This window comes from Vombatus ursinus, unplaced genomic scaffold (genome assembly GCF_900497805.2).
Source record: "Vombatus ursinus unplaced genomic scaffold, bare-nosed wombat genome assembly UNPS02014770.1, whole genome shotgun sequence".
Taxonomy (NCBI): Eukaryota; Metazoa; Chordata; class Mammalia; order Diprotodontia; family Vombatidae; genus Vombatus; species Vombatus ursinus.
This window is the reverse complement of record NW_020954548.1, coordinates 25,043,990-25,069,520: the sequence shown is the minus strand read 5'-3', so window position 1 is coordinate 25,069,520 and position 25,531 is coordinate 25,043,990. Positions and strand designations below refer to the sequence as shown.

Here is a 25,531-nt window from a genome sequence, read left to right as displayed (position 1 = left end):
CAATGTTGTGTATCATTTATTACTTGCTGCTTTTGTATGTCCGAACAAAAAAATAGGGAATTGAGAAAACGTGGTGGTGCTTTGATTTTCTCAGGGGAACAAAATTAAAAGAAAGAAAAGGAAACCAAGAGGAATGAGAACACCAAGTCATAGTAGGAGGAGGAGGGAAGTGGAGATGGGTGTGGAGCAATCCTTCACTTACACAGGAATATGGATAGGAAGGAATGGTTGGTGGATTGAAGAGAGTACAGAGGCAGCAGAAGCATGCTGCTTCCCATTAAAAGGACTAATAGATTTTCTCTATGAAAGAATACTTGAGTTAGAATGAATTTCCGATGAACTCAAGCTATGACTCACTTTTACTGAACCTGGTAAGGAAAAGATCTAAGTTTTAGACCTATGTTTTTATTGCACTTCAGCTATCTACAGGGTGGTCATACCATTGATCTTGCCATTACCTACAAGTGTTTCATTCTGTGTGCTGTTAAATTCCTTTATCTGCTTGTAATCTTTTATCACATCTTTCCCATATATTACATATATATATGTTATATATGTATACTCTCTCTGTTTATATATATGTGTGTGTGTGTATATGTATATATATGTGTGTGTGTGTGTGTATACACACACACACACACACACACACACACACACACACATATACTCTCTTCCTCCTCCCCCAATCTTTACCCTTTCTTGGATGAGCAGTTCAACAGTAAATATCCTCAAATGTTCAGATTCCTTATCTGTTTGTCCAGCCATCTGATTGTATTTTGCCAAACCTGAGTGCTAGATTACTCTCACCATCTGCCCCCTTCACTTTTACTCACTTGGCTGCTGAATGGAGCTGGAGAAAGTCATGAAACTGCTGATTGGGGTCCGCTAGAAATTTGTTATCTGGTCTCAACTGGGCTCTCCCTACAACAAGGCAGACCTTCTGTTTCTCTCATTTATTCTCTATCCCACTCACCCATACTGCCCTAGCTGATTTCCCTCGCTATTATCCCTGCTCCTCTCAAAGCTTCAAGCTGTACCTATCTTCTGGCTCCTTCCTTGCTGCCTACATTCATGTGTCTGTCTCTTTTCCCTCACTTGATCCTACAATCTTCATTAACTATCCTTCCATAGCTCTCATTCCAATTTTTGATAAGCTGCTTGAAATACTCAGTACTTTTGCTTCTTTTTCTCTCACTTCTAAACTTTCTGTTTTCTGACTTCCAACTTCATCATTCAATTGAATTTGCTCTTTCCAAAGTTATCAATGACTTCTTAATTGACAAATGGAACGACTGTTTCTTCATTTTCATCCTTCTTGACTTCTCTGTAGCATTTTTCACTGTTGAACACCTTCTCCCCCTGTATACTTTCTCTTCTTTGACTATTTGTGACTACTTTCTCTTGGTTAACCTCCTACCTGTCTTACCACTCCTTCTAAGTTTCTTCTGAACTTCCATTTTACCATTAAGGATACCACTGTCCTAGTCACCCGTATTCACAACCTCTGTGTCATTATTAACTCCTTAACCTCACTCCACATATCCAATCAGTTGCCCAAGCTTGTTTCTGTCTTTGTAGCATCTGTCATACATGTCCCTTCCTCTCTACTCACACACCCACCACCCCAGTTTTTAGGTTTTCATTATCTCCTACCTGGACTATTGCATTAGTCTTCTTATTGGTCTCCCTGTCTCATCTCTCCCCACTCTAGTATATTTTCCATCCTTCTGCCAAAGTGATTTTCCCAAAGAATAGGTCCGATCTCCCTACTTAGTAAACTTCAACAGCTCTCTCTCACCTCCAGGAACAGATATAAAATCCTTCGTTTGACATTTAAAGCTCTTTACATCCTGGCCCCTTTGTTTCTTTTTAGTCTTCTTATACACATACCCCTCCACACACTGTGTGTTCCAGCCATATTGGACTACTTGCTGATCTGCAGACACAAGATTCTATTTCCCCCCTGTGTCTTTGTAGTGACCATTCCCTACACTTGTAATATTGACCTTCCTTACTGCTGCCTCTTATAATGTCTGACTTCCTTCAAGACTTAGTTCAACCAATCAATCAATAAGCATTTATTAATTGCTTACTGTTTGCTAGCAATAGCATCCTTCTGGAGGTTGTACCTATTTATATACTTATCTCCTCCATTAGAATGTAAATTCCTTGAAGGCAGGGACTATTTTTGCTTTTCCTTTATGGCTTAGCACAGTGCTGGGTAGTAAGCTAATAAATTAATCCTTAAGTACTTGTTGTTTGGTTGGTTGATTGTTGAGTGGAATATGATAGAGACATACCTTAGGGTATTTGTACTTTTAGTTTTTCTCTGCATGTACTATTTCTTATGACATTGGTTTGTTTGTATTTATATATTATATATGATCACATTTATAATAGATTTTTAGGATATTATTAACAGATTTTTTAAAATTCCTTTGAGAAATAGCATTAGTTTTTTCTACTATTTTTATATTTTCTTTCTCCTCACTGGACTTGTCATAATATGGATACACAGTACCTGCCACAGTACCTTATCTATCTCATGCTATTCCTTTTCCCATATTATACATTCAGCTACTTTCAATTACCTTGACTTGACACCTTTCCCATTTTTGTCCTCTTTCCTCATGCCTTTGATGAACGTGACCTACCCCTGTAGTAGACTTTCCCCTCTATTTCCATCTTTCAAAGTCTCTTCTGTCTTACAAAGTGCACCTTATATGCTTCTTCCTACTTAAAGCCTTTTCTGATCATCCCAGATAAAAGTCATTTCTAAATCTTCAAATTTCTCGTAACACTTTGCTGCTTCTTTTGGGCTATCATTTTCTTCTTTACCGTATATATTTGTATATGTGTCCAGTTCTCCCTTTTAGAATATATGCTTCTCCCCTTTTGTCATTGTATTCCTAGCACTTTACTTTATGAGATATGGATACTTAAGATAATGCTGAATTTGTCGGCTTCATACCTTCTGCAACTTGGTGGCAGCAAAGTACGTTGCTGAAGAGAGAAGAAATAGGGATCAAGAATTAACCTTGGGGCAGCTACGTGGCGCAGTGGATAGAGCACCAGCCCTGGATTCAGGAGGACCTGAGTTCAAATCCGGACTCAGACACATAATACTTACTAGTTGTGTGACCTTGAGCAAGTCACTTAATCCCATTGCCTAACCAACAAAAAAAAAAGAATTAACCTTTCCCAAATCACTAGAACACCAATCCAGTGTTACAGTGAGATGGGGAGGTGAAGATAGGGGGGACAAAAGCCTATCTTCATCATGGTAAAAGATTGCATGAGCTCATTACTTGCCACTGAAATATTGAGAATATTAGAAATAATAGTGATAGGGACTAGAGCTGTGATTTTATTAGGATATAGAACTCTGTTAAAAGCACCTTTGCAACTTCAGTATTAGAAAGTTGCCTAGTGCACTGAACAGTCCCCAGAGTCACATATCGAGCATGGGGCAGAATGTGAACTCAGGTCTTTCTAGCTTCAACACTGCTTTTCTATCTATTCTTATCATGCTGCCTCTATTAGAAATAATAGTGATGTTAGTGATGTAGACTACTGCTCATTTTGTTGCTTAATTATCCTTGTCAGAGTTTTCATTTTTTGTTTTACTTTAATTATTAGTTTTATGACATTAAATAACTGATAATATGCATTGTGGATAGATAGCCATCCATGAGTCAGGAAGTTCATGTCTCACTTCTGGCACATGTTGGCTGTGTGACCCTGCATCAGTCTCTTATTCTCTCAGTGCCCCTAACAACTCTCTAAAACCACATGTTGCAAAACAGTTTCTGATCTACTTATTACAGTTTCCTTACCAGGAGTTGGCCACAACAATGAAATCCAAATTAGGACTTGACCCTCTACCCACCTCTTCCCTGACCCTACCTCCCATAAATCGGTAGTGCTGCTTTAAAAAAAATTTTTTTTACAATGCTTCAATAGTATGTGATGCTATAAGAACAAAATGTATAATGAAGGAAAGGGGAATAATCATTATTTCATATTCTAATGACACAGTGTAAATAGTCTGTACTGCCACAAACATATTTGAGATTCTAGCAGAACACATACTTTGCATAGAGAATCATTTTGTTCATTAGCTTGTATTTCATTCTTTGTTGAAAACTAGTGCTTAATTGTAGATGAGAAGAATAGTAACTCTGTGTATATTTTAAAGAAAACATACCAGCAATTAACTATTACCCATGTGTACTCCTAAAATAGAAAATGGAATTGAAAAATTATATAGTACACTGATATGACTATAATTTCCCAGCCTGGCAACAGAAACATTTGTTTTGTGGCACAAATTATTCTTACTATTTTCCTAAGAAAGCAAGACCCAGCGGAAGCTAAGTGGTATAGTGGTTAGAGCACTGGCCCTGGGATCAGGAGGACTTGAGTTCAAATCTGTTCTTAGACACTCGACACATACTAGCTGTGTGACCCTGGGCAAGTCACTTAACCCCAATTGCCTCACCAAAAAAAAAAAAAAAGCAAGATCTACTTTTGAGCTAATTAATTTGCTGACACTTTTATTAAGTTAAGTTAAATGAATTGTCCATCTACCAGAATCCTTAAGTAACTGCTGTGGAAGTTGTATTTACATCTTAACATCTGTGTGACCATTTTTAGGAGAGAAAATACAGCTTAATAACTCCACGGTATATGGAGGTTTGCCAAACTGTTAAAAGTGATAGCACTGATTAGGGAAAGGTATAGCTTTATGCCATAGCCAATTTTAGCTATGTATATGTAAACTTTATTGCAAGAAAGTAAATCAGTAGTGTAAGCTTTGTTCTGCAAATAATGCCAACTGTACTCTATTGGTTTAGAGACCAAGAAAAAGTATTTGTCAGTCATTTTTATTTATATAACTTGTCTAGACCTTCCACCAAAAACACCAGACTAGAACTGATTTTGCTGGCTGCTTGCCAATTGTAAACGGCCTGTCTTATATAAACAAATGGCTTAGTTAATGAGTTAACTAAATATACATAGTAGCCCTAACCTTGCCCTGTTCTACAAATGTAACTTCTAATTTTTCTTCCTAACGGTTTGCTTTTCTCTCAGGATTTCACCCACATGTACATACGCGCACACACAAAAAAAATGGAAGACTTCATTTATTTTCTCATCATTTCTCAGAAATTCTTATTTCCACAGCAGCTTTTTCAAACCTTTTCTCTTCTCAACTTCAACCAGACTCTGGCCCCCACACTTTTGCCACAGTGGACACTTAGTAAATGTCTATTGACTAGTGCACACACACACAAACCCAGTGCTTTTCTGAAGGCTGAATCTTTATACAACCACAGTTGTCTCAGCTTAGTTTTCTTTTAAGGAAATTGGGAGTTGATTCAGACAACTTTGTAAAAAAAAAAAAATAGGTAAGTTTAACTGGTAGATTCATGAACTCCTGTTCTATATTCCATACTGCAAAGAATAATAACAAATAAATAAAATAAAATAAAAACCAAAGGCACTTAATGAACTCTAAGTGAATCAAACTGAGTGAGCACAGTTTTCATTCTACTCAGAAGGTTCATTGATGTTCTCTTTTAGGTTAAGGTAACAAACATTCTTTCATTTAACAAGTATTTAGTGTGCTATATGCCCGTGACTGTGCTAAGTACTCGGAATGCAGAAGACAAAAACTGCAGTAGTTATTTCAAGTAGCTCACATTCTACTGATGAAAACAACATATATACATATAAAAAGAAAATCTTTTCAAAACAAATAGAAAGTCATATTGGACTCTACATACCTTAACAGTAAAAGGGACTCTCACAGCTTCCAGGCTTAAAGGTCCCCAAAATTCCATTTTGCATTATAAACACCTGGGTTCAAATCTTGAATGATATGTGTGACTTCCAGCCCTCTTCTCAGTTTCCTCAAATTTAAAATGAGGGCTTTGGCTTAGATAAGGGTTTCTTAACCTTTTTATTATGTGTTACAGATAATTTTGGTAGTCTGATTGAAGCCTATCCCTTCTCAGGATTATATTTTTAAATACAAAGGATTACAAAGGAAATCAAATACTAGTGAGATAAAGATATAGTTTGTTTTTTCCTCATTTAAGACATAGACCACAGCTGTGGATCCTATGGATCCTGATCAAAATCTGTGAGATCACTAATCCCTTTAAATAGCCATTTTAGATGGAAATCTTCTTAAAATGTACTGCATACTTCCTTGACTTCTTTAACAAAAAGCACTGGAAAAAATTAAACTTTTTCTTAATGATTCAAGCATTATTATGAATGTCATTGATTGTGTTGTTATGATACAGTGATGCTATCAGTGATTGTTGAAGTTAATAAGATTTACAGTTGGACTATACTTTTTAAAAAAAGATGTGATTTCTTTTATTATCCCAAATTTTAACACTTGTCCATATCATGCTTGAATGTATGTGTTTGTGTGTGTATATACAGAGACAGAGAGAGAGAGAAAGAATCCATATAAAAAAGCAAAGGGCCACTATTCAAAATAATTCATTAAAAAGAGATTTTTTTTGTCTGTGTTGGACTAATAACTAGGTAGAACCAGTGGCTTGTTTTTATGAGGGGGACTTTTGAATTCTTCTTCACCAACATGAATTGTAATAAAGTAGTATGTGCAAGTGACCATTTGAGTTTTAAATTACACAGTCTTAAAGCCTGAAGACTTCATATTTTCTTTCTTTTCAAGTTGTGACTTTCCCTCCTCTGCAATATGCAGCAGTTCAGTCGTCACCAGCTTCTCTGTTGAAACTCCCCCAGTACCATCTCTGTGAGTTCTGGGCAGAGCAAGGAAAGGCAACTCATGGAATCTTTGGAACTGAGCTTGGAGTCATAGGACTTGAGTTTGAATCCCAGCTTTGTCTTTTGCTATTTGTGTGACTTTGGACAGGTTACTTAATGTTTCTGGATCTCAGTTTCCTCACCTGTAAAATGAGAAAGTTGGGGTAAATGGCTTTTTAGGTCCCTTCCTTTTAGCTCTAGATCTCAGTCTGTCAGTAAACATGTATTAAGCACCCAGTACATGCCAGACACTGTGTTAAGCACTACTGATACAAAGAAAGGCGAAAGACGTGAAGCCCCTTGAGGAACTCACATCTAGTAAGGGGAGATCTATGCTCATATTCTAGTCTAACCTCATCATTTTATAGATGGGGTAACTGAGGGAAGTGATTTGTCCAACCCAGCCATAGAAGAGTTGAAATTTGAACTCTGCCCTCTCTTTCCATTGCACTGCACTGTGGCTAAGGACTATTTGCCTTTATGTTAGACTACAGTATTTTTTAAGTAACTTTTTCTGCTATAAATTTTTTTTGGTCTCCTTATTATTCTTTATGCAACCAGTCCTCATATTTGCCTGTGTACTTGTCTCTAGCAATGCATCTTTTTATTTGCTATGTCTAAATTTGCCAAAGACTTGGAAAGCAGATAAACTTGTTAGAACTATAGATATGAGTGGGTATCATATTTTTTATCTTATTAATGAGTGGGGAAGGAAATGGAGGGAAGAACAGAATTTGGAACTAAAAATTAAAATTTAATTAAAAATTTTTTTAAAAACCCTGTATATACATAAGAGTAAATGAGCTAGTGTTTGGACTCTGCAACATTTATTTTGGCTACTCTGGTTCCTGGCTATGTTCCAGATAGGTGAGCTATGACTGTAAATTGCTTTATGAAATTGAAAGCTTATGAAAATTTTTGAAGTCCTGTACATTATCTCGGTGAGCTAACAATTTTTAAAGCATTGATTCTAAATTTTTGTTTTCCTTACAGTTTGCAGTCAATGCTAGAGGATCTTCTGGTTGCTACATCTGATGGGCTGCTTCATCTTATTCACTGGGAAGGGATGACAAATGGAAGGAAAGCCATCAATCTCTGTACGGTACCATTTTCGGTAGACTTGCAGTCGTCTCGAGGTAGTTATACCTTTCTATGTCTGAAGTAGAGGAACCTGCTTTTAAAAATTGTTGATTTTTTTTAAAAATTAAGTACAATAAAACAACCCCTACAAATAACAGATTATAAAATGTTTTCCTTATGATTTCATAAATATGTTTTTACATAACTAATCAAATATGTTTCAAGGTGGGTTTTTTTTAATTCTTTTTTTTATCGATCTTTCTTTTTCTACACAAACCACGTTTATCACTCTTGATGTACAAAAGGCCATATAAGCCAGTCACTAAGTGGTGGGCATCTGTGTTGTTTACAGGTTTTTTTTTCTATTTTCTATTATGTATGGGGCAGCTAAAAAACATTCTTAGATAAACAGATTGGGCTTTTGTTTGTTTTGTGTTATTTCATTAAGATATATTAATTCCCAGTGTGTGTCAAAGGGTATAGATTTTATCTTTTAATGCAGTGTCATATTACTTTCCAAAAATATTATTTTTTCAGCCATTTGGATTTCATACTACTTATACTCCATCTTTCACCTCCCACTCAAATCTCATACTCCCACGATTGGTAAACATTCACCTTGTTTTGACCAGTCTTAGGCCCCTCTCCTCATTTCCCCACTTTTTTTCCCATCTCCTTGCCACATTATCATTTGTGCATTATCAGTCCCTCCCCTCCAACCGCAAATAATTGCTAATTTAATGCATGTGAGCTATTATCTCATATAATGGTAAATAATTTAAAGGGCAAAATGTTGTCTGTGTTTTGACACATAGACAGATCACTGCCAAAACTGATCTGTTTTCAATAACGAAATGTTTAAGATTTGGGACATTTGTTTTGCTTTTTTGTAGAAGCAAATTTTTGTAGAAGTTTTTATTTCTATTATCTTTGTTTCCTCCCTCCCCGCTACCCAGTGTCATCCTTTGTAACAAATAATAAAAAGAAGCAGAAAAAGCAGTATAGCAAAAATAACACTGCATTAGACAGGTAATATTCCACACCCATAGTCTATTTCTACAAAGAAGAGAGAGTGGTGTATTTTCGACTTTTTCTTTAGGGCATTTGATCATTGTAATTAGATAACACTCAGTTTCATTATTTGTTCTTTCCATTAAAATGGTTGCAGTTACTATTTTTACTGTTTTTCTGGTTCTGCTTACTTTTTGCATTTGTTCATATGGCGTTCCTAGGCGTCTTCTGAATTCTTCCTGTTCATCATTTGTTATGGCACAGTTATATGTCGTTATAACCAATACCATAGTTTGTTTAGCCACTTTCCTGTCATTTGGTTCTTTAAAATGAAGTTATTCAATTTTATTAGATTACTAAATAATGCAATTGCATATAAGAAACTAGTGATCTTCCGAATAATACTACGAGAGCATTGTTTAGCCATTATGAATACTCATTTCCATATTTTTTCATCAGCAGGTTCATTCTTGGGCTTTGAAGATGTGCACGTCAAAGATATGGAATATTGTGCTACACTTGATGGATTTGCTGTTGTATTTAATGATGGTAGAGTTGGATTCATTACACCAATGTCCAGCAAATTTACTGCTGAGGTATGGCTTATTTATTACATGGAGGCTGAACTTCATTTTCTTTTTATTAATTTTTCCCTTTTGGATGAAATGTCTAATCATCTTCTTTCCCCTAATGTTTAAAGGAAGTTTTTGTTTCTTTGTGTATGATTTTAGGCTCAGTGAACCTAGTAAGCATTTTAGTTATAATTATAACCCTACAAATAGAATATTAAATTATCTACTTTATGATTAGTTACTTCTTCCAATAAATCAGAATGAAAAAGAATGATTTTTGCTGGCCTCAGCTATTGGAAAGAATAGCAGAAAACTAGAAATTATAAATTTCTATTAAAGTATTTATAGAAATATAAAGCCTTGGTTAAAATACTTCCGCAAAGTACTACTATTTCAGTGAATTTTTTTTTCTGAGCGCTATATAGTTAAGTTCATATTTATGTGAAGTAGATATTTAATATCTGAATATTTATGAATGAAAAAATTATGAGCTATTTTCCAATTACTACTCAAGCTTAAAAATATAGAAGTAAGAGTGACACCACATAAAATTGTGGTTATAAATTATTAAGAAAAAGAATGTCTTATATTTTACTGAGTACCAAATATATCAAATTGTATTGTACTTAATAAATGTTTGTTGAATGAATGAACATTTTTAAAGTATGTAGAGCTTTATAGTTATCAGCACTCTCAAAAATGTTTTAAAATATATTTAGCAGATTCAATTCTAAACTGTTGAGCAAAGGGATGATTTTAGATATTATTTCATCTTCTCTCATCAGTTAAAATAATACATTTTTATCATTAAAATGCTTATTGAGTATAGTATGTACTCAGCATTTTGTATAAAGTTATATTCCTATCATTAGGATTACATAAACTCTGGAAACCTGTCTTCCAGTGCCTCATTTTAATGAAATCAGATATACTTATGTTTTTCATAACTGTTTAAAAAATTAAGCACTTTTTTCAATATAGTGTTGTCCTAGCTTCTATAAATTGCTATTTAGATGTGGTTTGTGTCCTAGATGGGGTTAATATAAGAAAGATCCAAGGTAGATAGATATATATATTTTTAAACTAAGGGGGGAGGGGGAAGGGAACATGCATTTATTAAACACCTACTATGTACCAGACATTATGCTGAATCCTTTACAAGTATCTCATTTATTCTTTACAACAACCCTGGGAGGAAGTGCTATTATTATCCCTATTTTATAGAGGGAAAAACTGAGACAAACAGAGGTTAGGTGACTTGTCCAGAGTCACACAGCTTGGAAATGTCTGAGGTCATATTTGAGCTCAGGTTTTCCTGACTCCAGTGCTCTATCCATTGTACCACCTAACTGCCTCTAACAAACGATTGAGCTACCTAATATATTTATATGTATAAGAAAAGGGGATAATTATATATCTTCGTATATGAAGATGAATATCCCTTGAGAAAGAGTGGGACAAGGAGAAGTCATTACCTCTTTTCTAGTTAGAAAAACCTTCGCTGAGGGAGTGAGGTTTCAGAATCTGTCTAAAGGAAGATAATTTATTAGATTGGGGAGGAGAACAAGGATGGACAGTTTAGACCCAAGTCATCAAATAAACATGATAATTGGAATAAAAGGAATATTAGCCCATTTGTCTCCATAAGTAGAGGAATGAATCAGGGCATAGAAAGCAGTAACAGTGCATGCGTGATGGCCAATAAGGGACACAAGATCTGGTAGAGGATACTGGTTCTTACCAGAGCTACTCTAGGGCCTTTCTGTAAACGAAGAATAACAGTCAATATGATCGATGGAGAAGGTAGGAGTGTGGGAGTCATTCGGAACAGGAATCATAGGGGACTATAGTTGAGCTGGAAGACTGGAGAGGAAAATATTGTGATAATTCTAATGACATAAGTGGCCCTTTAGAAATAAGTGAAGGTCATTGAAAAGGTGAAATGAAAAAATAAAGGAGGCAAAGTGTAGGTCACTGACTTTGCAAACAAGGAATACTGCTAATTTGAAAATTACTCAGAAATATCCTGTTTGGGAGGTCACTGGATGGCATTAATCCTTACAGAGGCTGCGTGATTAGCTAATTCTCTTATGGGACCATAGTTAATTGCTTGGAAGGGCCCTTTAGACGTTTTTGAGATTAAGCTCCTCATTTTACAGTTAAGAAAACCGATTCTCAGAAAGGTTAAGTGATTTATCCAAGATTATATCTTATCAGAAACAGACCCCAGGTCTCCTAACTTCTAGCCTCTTGCCATCATAGCACAGTACATGTGAACGCTCCACTTTGAAATGCCTTATAGTCAGGGGTTATGCAGAACTAAACTAGGAGAAATTTTAAAACATAATTAATTTTATCATTTGCACACAATTGAGCTTGTGCAGTTCAGTCTTCAATTCAACAAACATTTATTGAGTGCCTATCACATGTAACACATTGTGCTCAAATCCAGGGAACAAAGAGGAAAAATGAAAGTCCCTATCCTCAAATGTATAGCGTGGCCCAGAGTTCTTTGGGCAGATGTCATTCGATACTTCTTTTTTTTTTTTTTTTTTTTTTTTGATGAAAAAGAATTATATATTTGATACAAACTGATTTTTGAAATAAAATAAATGTAATGTTATGTACAAAGACATGGCAAAAATAAACATTAAAATATTAATGCATTAGATGGGCTTGTTTTTTCGTGCTAAGTTTCTCAAAATGTGGTGACTTTAATGACATTGTTACTCTTACCTCCTTTTCAGCTACTCATCTTTTTTTTCTTTAATAATTTGTCCTTCCCAATAAATGACACTCTCAATTTTTCCTTCTCAAAATTAGAGGGAAAAAAAATGAAAAATAAAGCTTTCAATACATACATGCGTAATCTGGTAAAAACAAATTCGTACATTGATCACATCAGAAAATGTGTGTCTTTTCCTGCATTTTAAGTTCATCACCTCTCTGTCAGAAGGCCAAGTGGATTGTTTCATTCATCTTCATTCTTTTGGACTTATCATTTATAATTGTGTTGCTCAGAGTTCTAATAAAGTCTTTATAGTCATTGTTCTCTGTAATGTTATTATTTTATAGATTATTCTCCTAGTTCTTCTCATTTCAGTTGTCTTCAGCTCATAAGAGTCTTGCTGATTAGCTCTAAAACTGGCCATCTTACCCTTTCTTATGACATGATAGTATTTTGTTGTATTCATATGCCACATTCTTCTAACTTTTCACCACGTAAGTTTCTGATTTTGAGCTACCATGAAAAGAGCTGCTATAAATATTTTTGCTTTATTTATTATACTATACTATTGCTATGTCCTCTTCCTCTTTCTTTGATTTCTTTGGAACATGGACCTAATAATAGTATAGCTGGGTCAGAGTATATACACAGTTTAATAACTTTGGGAGCATAATTTCAAATTGTTTTCCAGAATGGCTGTGCCAATTCACAGCTCTGCTAATAGTATACAAGTGTATCTGTTTTCCCACAGCACCTTAGGCATTTCACATTTTCCCCTTTTGTTATCTTTGCCAGTCTGATGGGTGTGAGCTAGAACTTCTCTAATATTTGTGATTAGGAAAATTTTTACGTATGAATGTCGGTGCTATGGATTTCTTCCTTTGAGTACTACCTGTTTATATCCTTTGACCTTCTCTCCGTTGAGGAATGGTTCTGAGCCTTATAAATTTGAATTAGTTATTTAAATACCTTGTTTTATGAGACCACCCTTATCAGAGAAATTTGATACCATATTTTTCTAGTTACCTGTTTCCCTTCTAATTTTAATATCAGATTTGTTTATTAAACAAAACTTTTTAGTTTTGTATAATCAGAATTCTCCATTTTATCTTAAGTGATCCTCTCTATTGCTTGTTTAGCCATTAGTTCAACTATCCAAGATCTGAAAAGTACTACGTAAATGTTAGCTATTATTGTTGAGAGAGAGAGTTCAATCAGATTAGGTATACAAGGAAGGGGGAAAATAACATTTAGTGCCTCATATGTGCTAGTTCCTATATGCTATGGCATTATTATCTTATTTGATCTTTATAGCAACCTGAGGGGTAGATTTTTCCTTGCTCATAATTTGTTTATGTGACCTTTTATGTCTAAATCACATATCCATTTTTTTGGTGTATGGTGTGAGGTGTTGGTCTAAACATAATTTTTGTCAGACTACTGTCCAATTTTTGCAGCAGTTTTTGTCAAATAATGAATCTTTCCTCTAATACTTTGGGGTTTGGAATTTATCAAACACTATGCTACTGTAAAATAGGGATGATAATAGCACCTGTCTTCCAGGTTGTTGTGAGGATCAAATGAAAAAATATTTGTAAAGGATTTAGCACAGTGCCTGGCACATAGTAGGTACTTAATAAATGCTTCTTTCCTTCCTTGTAGATCTAATATGATCAGACTCTCTTTTTTTTTTTAATAATAGCTGACATTTGTATAGCACCTTAATGTTTGCAAAGCACTTTAAAACTATTATTTTATCATCACAACAGTCCTGAGAGGTAGGTGCTATTATTATCCCTGTTTTACAAATCAGGAAACTTAGAGAGAGACAGAAGTTAAATGACTTGCTCAAAAAAATTTAGCTATTAAGTGTCTGAGGCGGAATTTGAATTCATATCTTCATTCCAGGTTCAGTACTCTATTGTACCACCTAGCTGATAGTACCAAGCACCAAGATTATTTTAGTAATAGCTGGATGTAGTACAATTTAAGATTAATACTCGTAGACTCCCTTCCTTTGCTTTCCCCCGCATTCTTGAGATTTTCTATTTTTCAATTTTTCCATGTGAATTTCATTATTATTATTTTTCTTGCCTTAATAAAATATTCTTTTGGTAGTTTGGTACAGCATTGAACAAGTAAGTTAATTTAGAAAATATTGTCATTTTTATTATATCAGCTCAGCCTGTGCATGAGCAGTTGATGTTTCTATATTTAGGTCTGTCTTAATTCTACAGAAGAGTATTTTATAGTTGCATTTACATATATTTCCTGGGTGAATCTTGGTAGATACACTTCCAGATATTTTATAGTGTCAGTAGTTATTTTGAATAGAATTTCTCTTTCTAGCTCTTCTGATTGGGTTGGTTTTTTTTGTTTGTTTGTTTGTTTTGTTTTTTTGTAATATACAGGAATGTTAATAATTTATATGAATTTATTTTAAATTCTGCAATTTTGTTGAAGTTATTGCTTCAGTTAATTTTAGTTGACTCTATAGGATTTGCTAAGTATACCATTATATCATCAGCAAAAAAGTGAAAATTTTGTTTCCTCTTTCCCTGTGCTTGTTGCTTCATTCCTTGTGTTATTGCAACAGCTAGCAATATGTTAAATAGTAATGGTGATAATGGGCATCCTTGCTTTATCCTTGGTCTTATTAAAAAGGCCTCTAGCTCTTCTCTATTACATATGTTTGCTTTTAAACTTAGATATTACTTACTAAGGAAAGATACATTGGAGTTTTAAAATGAAAAGATGTATTGGATTTTGTCAAGAACCTTTTCAGCATCTATTCATATGGTTTTAAAATTATTTGTATTATTAACATGGTTTATTATACTTACATTATTTCTTACTGAACAAACCCTGCATGATTGGTTTAAGTCCAGCATAGTGTACAATCTTTCTTCATGTTGTTGCAATTTACTTGGTAATGTTTTATTTAAAAATTTTGCATTGATGTTCGTTAGGGATAGTAGTCTGTACTTTTCTTTTTTTGCTTTGCCCCTCCCTGGTTTAATTATCAAGACCCTAGTTGTGTCATGTAAAGAGATTGGAAGGATGTCTTTTCATATTTTTTGTAAAAGATTTATATGGTATTAGAATTAATTTTTCTTTGAATATTTGATAGAATTCAGTTATGAATCCATCTGGTCTTGAAGTTATGTTTTGTTTTCCCTTTAAGAATTCATTTGTGGCTTGTTCAATTCCTTTTTCTGATGGTGAGTTATTTAAATGGCCTATTTCTTCTTTTTTTAAAAAAATTGAGTACCTTATATTTTTCTAAGTATTCATCTGTTTTCTCTGAGTTATGAGGTTTGTTAACACAAAACAGAGCAAAATTATTTCTGATAATTTCCTTTATTTCCTTTTCAGTTGTTTTGAGGGTTTTTCCCCTTTTTTTATATGAACAGCTTGGTTTTCCTCTGTCTTTTCAAAACATTTCAAATTGTTTAAAACTCTTTGAAGTTTTTTTTTTTTAAAGTTCCTTATTTGATCATTCAAGTGGTCTTTTTCTGTTTTCAATTTTATTAATCTTAATTTTCAGGGTTTCTACTTTGTTACTTGGTTGGATATTTTTGAGGTTTTTTTTTTTAATTGCATACAGAATTTATTGATTTGTTCTTTTTCTGTTTTGTTGACAAAAATATTTAGAGGTAAAAAATTTCCCCCAGATCTATTTTAGTCAGCATCCATAAGTCTTAACATTATCGTTTTGTTTCATGAAATTTCTATTGTTTATATAATTTATTCTTTACTAGTTTTGTTTGATGTTGCTGTTTGTTTTGTTTGTTTGTTTGTTTTGACTGAATCTCCCTATCTTATCCAGGCTGGAATTATAGCAGCCACTCATGGGCCCAAACCAATTACTGATAAATAGGGAAATTTTGACTTGTAGCATTTCTCACCTGGCCTGGTTTGCTTCCAGCCTGGTCGCCCCATATTCCTAGTGGAAGGGGGCTCACCATCTAGGTGCCAGACTTACTGTGAACACTGGTTAGCTTTGGTCCTACAGCAGCTCAAAGCTCCCAAGCTCAATCAATCTACCAGCCTCAGCCTCTTCAGTAGCAGGGATTACAGGTGTACACCACCATAACCAGCTGAACCACCTGTTCTTTAGAATTACATTATTTTCTACTTACTTTTTAATTACTTGGAGTAGCTAGGTAGCACAGTGGATAGATTGCTGGGCCTGAAGTCAGGAAGACAACTTTAGGAGTTCAAGTCTGGCTTCAGACACTTACTAGCTGTGTGACCCTGGGCAAGTCCATTAACCCTGTTTACATCAGTTTCTCATTTGTCAAATGAGTTGAAGAAGGAAATGGCAGACCACTTCAGTATTTATGACAAAGAAAAAAAAAATCCAAATGGAGTCACAGTTGGACACAACTCAAAAATGACTTTTTAATTCTTTAAGTGCCCATTATTGAGTATAATTTATATTGCATTGTGATCAGTAAAGGATGCATTTAGTATTTCTACTTTTCTTCATTTTTGATGAGGTCTTTATGATCTAATACATGGTCAGTTTTTGCAAAGGTGCTATATACAGCACTGATGTATAACAATTCCTTGACAAAAATACATCTTTTCTAATTTTTCCAAGATTATGTTTAGGTCCTTACCTTTTTTCTTGTTTATCTTTTAGATTTGTTTTGGTCTAAAAAAGGTACATGAAGGATCCTCTTTGTGGTAGTTTCAGCTCCCTCCAGTTAAATTAACTTTCCCTCTAAGTAAATAAATTTTTAAGAAGAAAAAATATGTCCATATACATACACACACTTATATAGATACATATATATGGAAAGAAAAAAAGAGAAAATTGATATTCATTATCTTATGCTTTTATGTATAATATAATATCCCTACTTATTTCTTATTATGCCTACATTTACTGTAGCCTTATCTGAAATTATGATTGCTACCGCTCCTTTTTTGAGTTCAGCAGAAGCGTAATAGATTGTGCTCCAGCTTTTCATTTTACTTGTTTATTTTTATAAACAATATATTATCAAAATTTGTTTTCTAATCCATTCTTCTGTAGACGCTTCCATTTTATGGATGAGTTCGTCCCATTCATAGTGTTAGTTACAATTGTTAATTATGTGTTTTCCTTATCTTGGCCCTCTTGTAACTTTTCCTCTCTTTGCTGTTTCTCTTTACAAATAAGGAGGTGATAAAAGAGGGAGTTTGCCTGATGCTAGTGATCTTATAAGTGAAACAACCAGCTTTCTCTCTCTTTGCAACTTTTTTCTTCTAGTTACCTTGCCTTTGATCCTAGGATTTCACTCTTCCTTTCCTTTTAATCTCCTACTCACATTCTTCTTTCCAACATTTGTTTTGATGATAATGGTTCCCTTACCTATGTCATTCTCTCTGTTACAGCCCTCTTAAACTGTCCCTTATCTTTGTTCTCTGTTTCCCTTTTAATTTAATTTAATTTAATGCATTTCTATACCTAAGTCTTTTGGGGTTATTTATGTTCAATCTTCCTTTACCCATTTTAGATTAAGTGAAATTTATGGGATTCTGGTCCCCCCGACCTTTCTTCTATGACTATATACTCTTCTTATAAACTTTTATAATTCAGTAGTGATTTTTTTTCCTCATTCCCTTCTTCCCTAGTTGTCCTCTGTCCTAAAAGAATTTTCCTAAAATAATTAAAACAACAAAACTTTTCACCGACTTTCTGTCATTTTTATCTTCTTCTTATGAGCCTTAAAGATGAAAAGTTCTGAGAAGATCCTGTTTCTTATTCCACTATTAACATGTAAATGGTTCATCCCCACCTGTTTGTTTTCAATTAAATATGTTTGCCTTTCTATGTTTCTTTTGGTGCCTATGTTTACATTTCTAAATACCTACTTTAGTTGTGACTTTTTCATCAGGAATGCTTAGAAATTCTCCTTTCCATTAAAGCTCGCCTGCCTTTTTTTTAAACCCCCTCCTTTTGGATTATACTTAGTTTGGGTATAAATAGGTTATCTTAGATTGAACCTTCATAACTCTTGCTTTTTGGAATATTGTATTCCAAGCTATCCTGCTTGTGGGATCCTTATTGTGATTCCTTGTTGCTTGAATGTCTTTTTGGCTGCTAGTGGTGTTTTGTTTTGTTTTGTTTTTTTGAGGTTTCTTTTCAGGAGACAATGGATAAATTCTCTTAGCCCTCTTTTTAAGAATTCTGTTAAGCTTTCATAAAAATTTCTTGAATTATGTGATCCAGACTTTTAAAAAAAACTTGTTTTTGATAAAAATATTTCTTAAATTTCCTTCTATGTTTTTCCCCCTGATCTTTTGAAATATTTCTTGTTATGTTATTTTCTGTTTGGCGCATTCTGATTTTCAGGGCATTCAGTTCTTGTATGAGGTTTGTCACCATTTCTTACAAGATGACAACTTTCCTTGCTGTTCCTTAGCTTTTCCACTCTATCTCTTGTTTCATTTCTTCCAAGTGCTCCTGTAGTCCCTGTGGCCGGGACATTTATTTCCTTTACATGAATAAGTGAGATTACTCCTTAGAAGGTTTGTATTTCTTAATGGTATTCATTTTTTCTTAGTTTGCTTATCTCATCTCATCTGCCTCAAATGTAAATTTCACTTTTCTGTGCTTGGGTCAGTCTCACAACTGAGTAGCCTGCCTGGTCCAGTGTATGGGGGCCAACTATGTAGGCCCCTCCTACAGATTCCAGATTTATGCTGGTAGTAGGCTGTCTGAGGGTTCCTTTTTGACATAGGGCTGTGGAACTTCCGCCTTCTGTAAGTTCTGCTTTGGGTCCTTCGCTTTACTAGCTCCCAAGCCTCTGGGACTACTTCCATGCTGGGTTCCTGCCCCAGGTTTCGGGGCTGCTCAGGCTGGATGTTGCCTAGAACCTTTCTCCGGTAGCTGAACTTAGGCAGCTATAACCTGCTGGGCTAGACTGCCTGGAACACAGAAAGGTGGGCACCTAATGCCAATGGGCCTTTGCTTTCTACCTGTCTGAAATGTTTTGATACTGCCTGCCTGCCCTAGCCTGACTAAGCCAGGATAGTCACAGAATTCTGATGAATATCCCCTTTGGATTCCTAGACTAGGTGGGGGATCCACAAATGACTTACTTCTTTTTAGAGCAGTGTTTCTAAGCCCCAGTGGAGTGTTTTCTAGAGACTTGGGCTCCTCTATGTCTTTGCACACTGCCGTCTTCCTACAATATGATATTTCCTTACAGCAAAGATTTATAAAAAAGTTAGTGCAGAGAACTCACCATGCCTAGATGCTTGGAGAAATATAAAGTTTAAATAAGACTTGACCCTTTGCATAAAAAGTTTACAATATAGTAGAGGGATAAACTACTAAAACAGATATAATATACAAATATCCGCATACATTATATATTACATCAATATCTTTTACAAGACAGCTTAGGTGGTACAGTGGTTAGAGCATTGGACCTGGACTCGGGAAAACCTGAATTTAAATGCAGCTTCAGATAGTTATTATTTTTGTAACCCTGGGCAAGTCACGTATTCCTCATCTGTAAAATGGAAATAGTAATAGCACTACTTCCTAGGTTATTATGAGAATAAAATGAAATAATTTTAAAGTACTTTGCAAACCTTAGAGTGCTATATAACTTGCAAGGTATTGGCTTAAACTATATGCACACTGCGAACATATTTTGCTTTTTGAACCAGATTTTACTTGACCCTTTAAAAGCAAAGAAGGGTTCCAAATTTATGCCGTAAGTCATTCTGAAGGTAGAATCCTTTCAAACATGATAGGGATAGAAAAGTGCTGAGAAGAGAAGCTTTTATTTAAGACTCCCACTCTTTTCCCTTCCTTAGTAGATTCCAGTTGTTGTTTAAGCCAGGGCTTCTTAAACTTTTTCCACTCCTGACCCCTCTTTACCTAAGAAATTTTTACGTGACTCTGCATGCGTCGGTATATAAAATAGATATACAAATCAAACGTTTACTAGTAATAAGTCATAAAGAAATTTATTTTAAAACAATTCTTTGGGGGCAGCTAGGTGGCATGGTGGTTAGAGCACCAGCCCTGAAGTCAGGAGGACCTGAGTTGAAATGCGGCCTCAGACACATAACACTTACCAGCTGTATGACCCTGGGCAAGTCACTTAACCCCATCGCCTAGCCAAAAAACAAAACAAAACAAAAAAATTCTTTGGTATACATATAATTTTACCATTTATTAAAGAGGAAAACAAATTTGCATAATAATGAGATGGATGTGCTAGTTTATTTTTACATAAAGATTTAAATATTGGCAGAATATTTCGTACTGCAGGACGCAGAGTCGATCAATATTTCGATTTTATCGTTGTCAGTGCTAAGAACAGCACTTTGCATAAATGTATAGTATAAAATGGAGTCAGGTCCTCCTGACTCCAGGACTGGTGCTCTATCCACTGCGCTCCCTAGCTGTCCCCAAAATCTCTACTTTTAATGGTGCTTCAATTCTAGAAAAGTCTGCATCTCTTACATTTGTAGAATTTCTCTAATCTTATTTTTATAATATGAGATAATAAGGAAGTTCTGAGTTCATCGTGCGGGTAGTCATGAATAGTATATTTAATGTCACCCTAATATTATCATTACTTTCTCCAAACTTGGATAATCACATATTAACATTATCTTTGTCCTGTTGGACAAATATATCCCCATCACATTTTAATCTTGTCTGCCCTAGGAGAGAAGGTGTTGACTTGCGTTGGTAGTTGGAGTGTCCTCATCTAGGAGTTTCCTATATCAGTGAAATCAAAGGTCTCAACCTTATCCATATATATAGATGTACATACATGCATATATTTGTGTGCTTGTCCAGGTCTCACCATGTTTGTTTATATTTTCTGTGAGCCCTAGATGGGAGATTAGTACTATTTTATCTTTGCCACTAACTAAATAGTGTGTGGTCTTGATTAAGTGAACGTTTGTATCATCTCTCCCTATTAGAATGTAAATAACTTCATCCTTGTATTGTTTCCTTCCACTTAGTCATATTTACATTTTTATATTTCTCTTGACTCTTATGTTTGTATTTCAAAATATTCAGCTCTGGACTTTTCATCAGGAATATTTAGAAGTCATCTTTCATTGAAGGTCTATTTTTATCCTTGTAGGATTATACTCAGTTCTTCTGGGTAAGTTATTCTTAGATATGAAAACATACATAGATAGAAAAGTCCACATCTTTTGCCTTTTGGAATATAATGTTCAAAGCTGTCTCCCCCATATAGTGGTGGCAGCTAAGTCTTGTAAAATTCTTGCAGTGACTTCTTGATAAATGAATTCTTCCTTTCTGCCTGTCTTGGAAGTTATGGATTTGGTCCATGACATTCTTGTAAGTTTACATTTTGGGGTTTCAGGAGGTGACCCACAAGTCAAGTCTATATTTTCACTTTGCTTTCTGGTTCCAAGTGATCTGGGCAGTTTTCTTTAATGATTCAAGTTGTTGGGGGTTTTTTTCCGCCATGATTTTCAGACAGTCCATCAGACAGTGATCTTCATTATCATATTATCGTATTCATGAGATGTTAGTAGGGGCTTTGACATCACATAAGTTACTATGGGGCATTGAAGAATCTCATTGTGCTTGCGCCATCTTGGGAAAGTCCCTTTACCACTGGTGATAGGGTAGGCTACAGAGTGTTGAGGTTGCCTATTCAGCATATGGGGGAAGTAGTTGTCTGTGCAGCATATGGGGGAAAGGGCTAAGAATATAGGGGAAAGGGTTGCCTAATCAACATGTAGGGAAAGGATGGGGCCTCACTGCTCTAGGGGAAAAATAGGACTTTGCTGTTCCTACTTCACTACCTTTCCAGCCTTCTTATACCTTACTCCCAACCGTGTTCTCTTTGATCCAGTGACACTAGCCTCCTGGCTGTTTTGTAAAAAAGAAACTCCATCTCTTGGTTCTGGACATTTTCTCTGGCTATCCCTCATGCCTGGCATGCTCTCTTTCCTCAACTCCATTTACTCCCTTTCCTGGCTTCTTTTAAATCCCAACTAAAATCCCATTTTTTACAAGAAGCTTTTTTCTGACCTCTTTTAATTCTATTGCCTTCTATCTATTAATTTGTTTCCTCCTTATCTTGTATGTAGCGTGTTTTGTATATATTTGCTTGTTGGTTATCTCCCTCATTAGACTGCCAGCTCATTGAGGGTAGAGACTATTTTTTGCTGTTTTCCTATCCCCAGCACTTAGCTCAGTGCTGGCACATAGTGTTGGCACTTAATGTTTATTGATTGATTGTTCTGAAGGGCTCTTTTTTGGTCTGTCTTAGCTGGACCCCCTACCTACTTCCTGAAGACCTCTGGTTTTCTCTCTGTTCTGACTTAGGCTGGAAAAATAACTCATTGTAGTTTCTCCTTCCCTACTCAGTCAGTCTGGTCCTCTTCCTAGAATTTTGTTGGAATCAGTGTGGAAAAGAACTGACACATTCTGCTGCTTCTTACTCTGCCATCTTTGCCATCAGGAGCCTACTCTTTCCAGTCTCCGTGTTTTTTGCTCATTACCCTTCATGTCTAGAATTATCTCTTCCCATCCCCTAACAGCTCCATTTTTTGGAAGTCCCAAACTATTTTTAAGGTCTAATGAAAATGTCACCTCCTCCATGTAGTCTTCACTGACAACCTTCTCAAAACCTTCCTCCACCCACTTTCGTGTAACAATGATCTCACCCTCCTCAAATTTCTCTGGGCATTTTGTTTGGACCTCTTTTCATTTCTGTGTTATAGTTCTTTGTGTGCCTGTGTCTTTTTTCCTTTTAGATTATAAGCTTCTTGAGAGTAGGTTCTCAATTCAATTTAATTCACCAAGATTTAAATACTTATTATCTATTAGATGTACTATATTGAGTCATAGGAATTCAAAGACAAAAACTGAATAGTTCTTTTCCTCAAGGAGCTTACATTTCATTGAGTGTATGGAGTGGGTATGGGGGTGGTTTTGAGATATACAGCATGTTCCCAGGTGAGTATTTATAGGAAATAAATGGAGGAGAGAGAGAGTACACTTACAACATGGAGGAAAGCACAGGAGGTGGCATCTAGCCTGAGACTTGAGGGAACCTAAGTATTCTAAGAAACATGTGAGGAAGAAGTACTTATGTGGGATGGACTGCCCCCTAGCATGGAGAAGGGAAATGGAATGCCAAGTTTGGTTGGAACATAGAGTGTGTAAAGGGAGGTGATAAGAAATTAATCTGGAAAGGTATTTGGAAAGCCAGATTGTGAAGGGTTTATATTGAGGAGCTTGCGTTTTATCCTAGAGGGTATAAAGACCCACTGGAAGTTTTTGAGCCAGGACAGTGACATGGCCAGAGATTTATTTTAGGGATATTATGTGGGGAGATATGGAAAGGATGGATTAGAAGAAGGGAGAGACTGAAGGATGGGAGACCAATTAGGAGGCTTCTGTAACAGTCCAGATAAAAGGTGATGAGGAACTGAACTAAGATAGTGTCACTCACACACACACACACACACACACACACACACACACACACACACAAACACGATTCCGTGTCATGTATTGCCCCCACACTATCACTCGTTTAAATACATCTCTTACCTTGCATGGCTCACCCAAACAATCATCTCCCTCTGCTCCATGTACTTGATGACCTGCCTGGCTAGCTTCATGAAGAGGATGTTTGTATTTTCTGGTTTTTACTGCTGGCACTTAAAGCTATAGTGATTGCTGAGTCCCAGGACTCTCCTCTCTTCTTGGATGTATATACATTTGTATATAGAGTACTTTACATAAAATGGACACTTAATCACTGTTGAATAAATATGTAGGGTTGACTTAAATCCCTCAAATATTACAGTACCTTGGGAGATCGCATCAGTGTGATTACTCCCATCAGTATAGGTTATTACTCCTCTGATACCTTGCCATCCTATGTGATTTTGTACTCTGGAATAAGCCATTAAATTTGTTCAGAACAAGTGTGATTTGAAGACATTGAATACCTAATGAGATAGAATCATTATTAATGTGAAATCTTTGGGAAAACATTTTAATTCCAAACTGTTTCTCTATTGTAGCAGCTCCGTGGTGTTTGGGCACAAGATGTTGTGGATGGAACTTGCGTAGCAGTAAATAACAAATACAGACTCATGGCATTTGGTTGTGCTAGGTAAGTGCTATGTTTGTTTTAAGAATGATTGCCAAAATTTTTACCTTTTTAATTGAATGAATATACCATATACAAAGTTGTATTTAGTACAGTCTTTTTTATTGGTAAAGTTTTCTCTTAAAATAATTATAGTTACAATGTGTTTTTGCTATTTTAAAATAACAGAAATTTTATTACAGTATATTAATATTAAGGCTGTTTTGTTGATACTCTAGTTAGGTTTGTGTTAATTTAAATTTTAAAATTCCAAATGTAAGCTTTCTTCTACAACTTAAAGGTAGCACACTGATACACAGATTTAGATATTTAGATATATTCACACATAGCTACATATGCATCAAATATATTAAACCACTTGAATTTTTAAATTCCTAAAAGTGCTCTTCCACATTTTTATTTATATATTTTTATTTTGATTTGAACCACTAAGAAAGTTATTCCAGTAATCTCTGACTAGTGCTGCCATGCTGGAAAGGGAAGGGAGTTTTAGTCTGGGGAGTCACAGGGGTTGTGAGCTGGTGTGTAGCACAGTCAGTTGGCATGTCTTTTCCAGAAGGCAGTGATGCTATTGATTTTATTACAGTGCCCAGAGTAAGAAAGGGAAAGCAAGGAAAGGAAGATGGGAGTAAATGGGAGAGAAGTACTCATAAGGCAACAAGAGAGTTGGCCAGGAGCCTGGGTGGAGAGCATGTGAAGGTGACACAGGCTGAGCTGTATCTTTGGAGGGAGCACATTTGGAAGGTCTCAAATCCATGGAAGTATTTGGTCTAATGGAAGATAGGGAATTCACTACATGACCTTTGTCACTCACTTTAACTCTCTGGGCCTCTGTCTACTTATCTGTAAAAGAAGAATCTGGCCTGGATTTAATTCATCAGAGATGTGCTAAGCACTTTTTATGTGAAAAATGGTCTCTGTTCTCAAGGAACTCTTCTACTTGTGGAAGGATGCAACAATATCACAGAAACCAATACAAGAAAACCTACAGAGAAAGAAAGCATTAACAATCAGGGTATCAGGAAAGGCTTCCCTTGGGAAGTAGCATCTGAAGCTAACCTTAAAGGAAACTAATGATTCCAGGAGATGAAGTTAAGGAATGCATTCCAGGCATATAAGGCAAAACTTGAGCTTCAACATAAAGGCAAAAGATGGAATGAGGGAGTTTGGGGAGTAGCAAATAAGCCACTTTGGCTTCA

General features: G+C 35.4%; 1 protein-coding gene across 3 annotated transcripts in view; it reads left to right on the top strand.

The window, feature by feature from the left end:
- Positions 1–25,531, top strand: part of RIC1 (RIC1 homolog, RAB6A GEF complex partner 1) — a 146,751-nt gene that overhangs the window by 73,164 nt on the left and 48,056 nt on the right. For 2 of the 3 annotated variants that reach the window (XM_027862781.1, XM_027862779.1), the window contains 3 exons: positions 7,801–7,943; positions 9,358–9,494; positions 24,244–24,335. In XM_027862781.1, the coding sequence (XP_027718582.1) occupies positions 7,801–7,943; positions 9,358–9,494; positions 24,244–24,335 (372 nt within the window). The remainder of the gene's footprint in view (positions 1–7,800; positions 7,944–9,357; positions 9,495–24,243; positions 24,336–25,531) is intronic. The other variant, XM_027862780.1, reaches the window with a different exon arrangement.